Source organism: Bradysia coprophila, unplaced genomic scaffold (assembly GCF_014529535.1).
Source record: "Bradysia coprophila strain Holo2 unplaced genomic scaffold, BU_Bcop_v1 contig_74, whole genome shotgun sequence".
Taxonomy (NCBI): Eukaryota; Metazoa; Arthropoda; class Insecta; order Diptera; family Sciaridae; genus Bradysia; species Bradysia coprophila.
Window position 1 is genome coordinate 33,020 of NW_023503978.1, and position 6,705 is coordinate 39,724.

General features: G+C 34.7%; 2 protein-coding genes across 2 annotated transcripts; one reads left to right on the top strand and one right to left on the bottom strand.

Annotated features, from left to right (window-relative positions):
* Nucleotides 1-2,663: 2,663 nt before the first annotated feature.
* LOC119084509 (ubiquitin-related modifier 1 homolog) lies at nt 2,664-3,585 on the bottom strand. The gene is made up of 5 exons (XM_037194524.1): nt 3,442-3,585; nt 3,309-3,376; nt 3,091-3,172; nt 2,975-3,023; nt 2,664-2,894 (listed from the first exon to the last, which is right to left on the bottom strand). Exons 1-5 carry the CDS (start codon nt 3,477-3,479, stop codon nt 2,826-2,828), a joined length of 306 nt encoding a protein of 101 aa, XP_037050419.1. The 5' UTR covers nt 3,480-3,585; the 3' UTR covers nt 2,664-2,825.
* Nucleotides 3,586-3,650: 65 nt separating this feature from the next.
* LOC119084508 (acylglycerol kinase, mitochondrial-like) lies at nt 3,651-5,315 on the top strand. The gene is made up of 4 exons (XM_037194523.1): nt 3,651-3,836; nt 3,898-4,033; nt 4,145-4,310; nt 4,379-5,315. Exons 1-4 carry the CDS (start codon nt 3,727-3,729, stop codon nt 5,260-5,262), a joined length of 1,296 nt encoding a protein of 431 aa, XP_037050418.1. The 5' UTR covers nt 3,651-3,726; the 3' UTR covers nt 5,263-5,315.
* Nucleotides 5,316-6,705: the final 1,390 nt, after the last annotated feature.

The window sequence follows — 6,705 nt, forward strand, 5'->3', positions numbered from 1 at the left end:
GGACCTAGCTGATCCGACTCAGCGAAGTCTAAAGAAAATTTTAAGACCAACAAAGATATTTTCGAAAATGTTCTATGCTTTGCCCAAGATGATTTTTATTTTTTCGAGGCTGTAAAGGCTTTCTTGTCTAAGCCAAAAAGAGAATTGTTGGTAAAACGGTCTTAGTATAAAATACAGGGTCTACTCTAATAAACAAACCCAAAAGACACATCCTTTTTGTAACGAAAAAACTTTTTCCGGGTAAAAAAGTTCCCCAGTTTTTCGATATTTTTATTTGAGAGAGATTTCTATTGCAGATTTTTCCACAAAATGAGTTTAAATTTTTTCGCACAATAGCTTATTTTAAAGATAGGGAACCCAGATGCAAAAAGATTTTGAGAAAAGTTTTAAATGCGGTCGAGTGATCGCCATGAGAGTGACTAAAAATTAGCCATTTTCGACATACATATATTTTTTTTCTTTAGACTTCACTGAGTCGCATCAGCTAGGTCCAGAAGCTCGGATGGAAAATATTCAAAAATCGACCGACCCTAATTGGCATGATATCCTAATGTTCTGATCACCAAGGCTGTAAACTTTGGGGAGGTCACACAGACCGCCATTTTATTAGATACCTCCCCAAAGTTTACAGTCTTGCTGATCACGGCCTTTTTTTCGGAATTTCAATTCTAAAAAGTTACGAAAAATTTTTCAGAATTAATGTTCTAATTAATGCAATCAGCCCTGGTTCTAATAAATAAACTGAATTTATATTATGATATCATTAACCAAGTTGCATTATTTGCCTAAAAAAAAAAAATTGAGATCAGAATTACGTCCCTTGAATAAACAAGGCCACATGATTGTTCAGGTTATAATGTTTTCATCATATCTCACTCATGATGCAGTGTGTGCTGTATTTGTTCATTCATATTATACATTTCTCGGGTAAAATTGGGTCTAGTAAATCGTAAGAAAATGAAATTTAACGCAAACAAAATTCATGCACAAACGCTTGAAAAATGTATGAAGACGGATAGACATATTGAGGTGAAAATGGAGATGCCATCAGAAACGCTGCTTATATCAATGTATATAACCAACCGCAACGCATAGGGAGAAAAAAAAATTGGTCAGAAAATAGAAACGCGAAGCTAAATGATTTTGAATATACAGAAATAATCATACATTGTAATGAAATATCGAAATGGAAAACGACTAACTGAAAATGAAAAATTTATTATAATGAAATTGAAATCATACAAATTTAGTCCTATGTGTATCTGGTATCTTTGGTTATAGGATACCAACATTGGAATAAATTTTGTAAATTTTCATCAAAATAATAAATTTGTTGAAACTATATACGAACTTCTCGTTCGCCCACACTCATGTGTTTGAGCATAAAGTGTATTTATATCCACCGAGAGTGCAACGCCGATTTACAGTAACAGCCACTCTTTCCACAATAGTATAACACCAAAAACCATATCATATCCACACACATATATAGTCACCAAAAACAGAACTTTATAACGATTCCACCATTAATTATCTAACAAATCCAGTGGGAAATTCATTCCCATAAAATTGTACATGAACGAATCATATAAACTACAGCTCTAGAAATGTTGTATGATATTTTAAAATTATTGTGCAATACGAACTTGTGTGTCCTTTTATAAAGCACCGGCAGTCATATCCAAAATGCACTTTGGTTTAATGTAAAATAAAACTGATTAATTTCATTTAATTTGTGTTGAATTTCTGACTTAATTTTTGCCGTCGAGAGAGGGAGTTCAATTTAAACAATTTTTTTTTATCTCTCTTTTATAGTATACAAACCCGTTAAATGTAATTGGGAGGCGAATGGTTGGAGTGTGCATACTACAGATGGTATCTTAGGATTAAGAAACTGTATTGAATTGATTAGCCTAATTCAATCATCGACTGTAAGTTAAGGACTACGCGCAAAGCGCCAAACACTGATTAAACATGATCTAGCTATTAATGCATTAGAGGTAAGGTTGGACCCAATAAAATAGGATTACTTTCAATCACAACACGATCAGACTATCCTGTAGCTACCATAAAAGTAATATTAGAATTACTTGTCGTTCCTGAAAATTCGCATTCAGTCAACAGTCATTCAACCTATTTTCATTAATTTAATATGTACCGGCGTACAGTGTATATATACATACCTCGCTAGTTACGTTTCATTTAAAATCTCGAAATAAATGTGTTCTGCAAAAGAAAACTTCACCGCAATGTATATATGCCGGGTTTCAGTTCATGGTTCAGTATATCGCTAGTTTATAGATTTTTCTCAACCTTTTTTTTCTTCTTATTTTCTTGATTTTATTTTTATTAAAACGAACGTAGATCTTGCGCTGGATATTTAATTGAACAATTTGTTATCGGAAAGAGTTCATTTTCTCCATTCGAATATCGACTTTGTGTCGAACTATCCAAGTTGTTATATTATAACGATGGTTTGGATATGGACATACCAATCTGCACATAACAGCACCCCTCTTCTGTAATAATACTCGGTTCTCTCGTACATAAAGTGGTAAAGGAGATGTATTGTATTTGAACTATTTCAAACTCAATAAATCAACATCAAAAGCTATGTGTTGTGGTGAAGTGGAAACGTTTTTCTTTTACTGAAAAAAAAAACATTTTTTTTTGTTTGTTGCTTTTTGTTGTTTCTGCTGTTGTTTATTTCTATCACTTCTCAACTTTAAACGTACAAAGATGCACAATATATGTACTATACTCGAGCGGCGATTGAAATGATTTTATTTTTGTTCAATTCGTTGCTCGTTTTTAATACCACCCTCTCAACCACCATGAAGTGTTGATATGAAAAGAATATTGTCTTTCGGTTGGATTTCGTACTCTAGTTCGCCCTACATTGATTGAATCATTGAAATTAATTTTCACTGAAACCGTGAGTCGAATGTCTAAAGTATTTGTGTTCAATACTTACCATTAATTCCCAGTCAGCATCGTTTATCAGTACCAAAATACCTGGCCGTCTGTATAAATGTTCAATTCAATAATTAGCGATGATTACACAGGATAAACGTAATTTCAAAAACTCACACTGATCCGTCTTGAATGAATAATTCCGGACGTTCAGTCAAAATGTTTTCTTTCATCCACGTGAGAAGATCACGGATAGTCTCTGAAAGGAAAGGGAAAGGACAAATTTTTCAGTTTGTACATTGTGACACAGATGGAGGAGGTCGATTTTCTGTTTTAGTTCAAATTAACAGTAGTTGTTTTGTAATTTTGTATTTTCCTGAGTCGAAACTACTTACGAACTTTCTTCCCATCCAATGACACCTCATGCTTCTTGATTTTATTGAACAAAAATTCTGCACCACCACTGAAAGGCAACCGGTTTATTTACCATCAAATTTTCTGACTACACTGTACACTTGATCAACATACCCAAATTCCAATGTTATGTCCAATTTTTTGTCGGTCATTTTGAAGCGTCTCTCATATTCATATGAATCTAATATATTTTCGAATCCAAATTTCCACTGTTCAAAATCCCAAGCACACGTTTTTATGTTGTTGTTTTGATGTTCAGCTACGAAACGCAAAGAAAATGACAGAACAACGCAGCGAAATTGAACAACAAACTTCAGCGGTGACATCAGTTATCAGCTGTCTGTGAAATGTCAGTGGATACCGGAGTCTGAAATCTACCACCGAAAGAGATTTTTAACAATGGCAAAAGTTGTTAAAATCTTTACCACAATTAGAAACAATTGGAAAAAGTCAGCATTCGCTGCAGTTGCATTCTCTTACGGCGTTTCGTATTCCAACGAAAAATATGAGTAAGTGTTACGTCGTTACCCATGCTCTCACAAACAAGTTCACATACAATTTATTCTTCAGAATCAACCAAATGATGAGAAAGTACTGTCAGGAGGCTGTGTCCTATGGAGATGTTGGAGAGCCAGTCACAGCTAAACAGAAGACAGTCCTGGTTATTCTGAATCCAGTTGCTGATAAGAAATCAGCTGTAGACTCGGTACGTCTTTCATCCATTCATCCAGCCTGACAATTTCTTATAGAACTCACATTCCATTCGCTTAAACCTATACTATCCGCTCCGTTAGTGACAATTATCTCACTTTTTCAGTTTGAAAAATATTGCGCGCCTATTCTACACCTGGCTGGAATTGCAATCGAAATAATCAAGACTGACTCAGAAGGTCATGCACGCAGATACATTGAAGAGTTAGAATCTCTACCAGATTCAATATTAGTTGCTGGCGGTGACGGAACAGTTTCTGAGACAATTACCGGTAGGTCATTCAGTTCCTACATCAGTCTTCCACTGTCATACAAAACTAAATTACAACTTACACTTTAGGACTTCTACGACGACCGTATCTCGAAAATTGTCCTATTGGAGTTCTACCAGTTGGAAGAACCAACTCTTTAGCCATGCACCTGTACGATTTCAATAAATCATCAAATTTGAAAGAGGTGGAAGGAATGGCAAATGCTTCAATTTCAATTGTTCGCGGAAAAACGGAACCAAAAGATGTGATGAAAATAGAAGTTCTGCAAGCAGAGGGTGACACGGATGCATCAAATGTTAAGCCAGTTTACGCTATCGATTCCTTACATTGGGGTGCTTATCGCGATATTTGGACAAGACGTGATAAGTACTGGTACCTCGGGTCACTGCGAGACTATGCAACGTTTCTTTTCAATGCTTTCGACAACGGTGCACAGTGGAAATGTAAGGCTAAATTAGTGTTATCGCCTCCATGTTCGGGCTGCAAGAATTGTTTTGTGAAACATGAAGAACGTGTCGTTGAATCCAATCGGCGTTGGTGGTCTAGGTTTATACCGAAAATCAGTTTTTCATCCAATCGAAAAGTTGCAGGACCAGACTATTCAAAGATTACCAACGAAAACTGCAAAACTAGACACGAAATCGATGTCGAACCTTCTGAACTGCTGCTGACCACCAATGTGAACCGACTACCCGATGAAATGCCGAAAATGTCGTTAAAAATTGGAAAATATGAAGAGTCCAGCATTGACTTTGTTAAGAATAGTTGGAGTCGATTGGGAATCAACGATTTTGAATGTAAGAACGAAGATATTCGGTCTGTTGAAATTGTTCCCGAAGTGGTCAGTACGGAGGAAAAAGAAATTTTTTTCTCAATCGATAACGAGTCATATGAGGTGAAACCGGTTAGAATTACTGTGATTCCAAGGGCTATTCAAATGTACACATTGTAAATTCGAGCAACTTAACGGTTAATAAAATTAGAATTTTGTTTTTATTGTCGAAAGGATGTATAATTTCTTGGATTCAATTACGTTGTCTCGTATGCCCACTGTCTCCCTTTAAACTATTAAACTTAATAACGAACATGGTCTTTTCGTGTATCTGTAACTTCGAAAGGTCGTGATTCTGTTACAACACAATCTCTGTTTTGCATAATAAATGAGTGATTGTCATATAATACCATCTAGTCCTATTCAGCCCAAGACGTTTTTCTTTTATATTTTCGAGTTTTCCGAACTAAGGGTACTTTGGTAGTTCAGCTGACTTTACGAATAATCGAATTGTCATTAAAATGGTGCTAATGGAAGTGGTGTGTGAATATAGTCTATTATTTCGCAGGCAAATCTTTTTCATTGGACAATATTTTTTTTCGGATCGAAAAGTTTTGCGGCCGTGGATATTTTTGTAGTTTTTTCGAGCTTTCCACAACTCATTTTTCGAATACTTTTTTATCGAAGCATTTTTTTGGTGTCTAGACTCCAATCTTTACAATGGGCTATGGAAAGACTTGAATTGAAAATAGTTTTGTATTAAAACTCCTGTAAAGAGCTCAAAAAAAAGAGAAAAATTTGACCTTGTGATTAAGTCATAGTGCATACCCTAACTATTCATTAGGACCATTTTGATAACAAATGGAGTCTGGAGAATCGTCAACTCAAATTTTTTCAAAAAATCATCTTGTGCAAGCTTCAACCGATATTTTTAAGGAAGACCTGAAGAAACTTCCTGAATAACTCTAAGAATACTTAGGCACTTGAGAAGAGCCTGTCTAATACGGAATTAATTTCTTGAAACACCATGAATTGACTACAATTTTCAAAACATAATCTACAAATTTAGCAGATGCAGAATTTAGTGCATTCAGAACTACAAAACCGAAAACAAAACGTTCTATTACACCTAATCACCTATCGAAATATCGGTAAGATTTTTTTTGAAATTTCATTAAAATTTTGATTGACGCGATGATATCAACTTTTATGTAATACATATACTGTGTCCATTGTACGTGATATATAAATTGAAAATTAGAGAAGAAGAATCAAAGATTAAATAACACACTAACTCTACGCACTACAATATTGTACTTGTCGACATTGCAACTCATTCGCGAGAGATGTGTTGGAAATAAATTAAATTTAAAAATATTGGAAATATTAAATGAGTGTGTGCTGAAATTGCGCGACTGAATGTTGGAGGGAAAGTGGTGCAACCAGAAGAAACACTTTTTTTCGATTTGGTATAAAAGCAGAATGATTCGTACCAATCGATACAATTCGCATTCAGTCTTTTGTTTAATCCAAACGAAAACTATAATCAAATTTGAGAAAATGATGAAACTAGTAAGTTTTGATATCACAGTCTGAACGGTGAAGTAAGTTCTTAAATTCTTT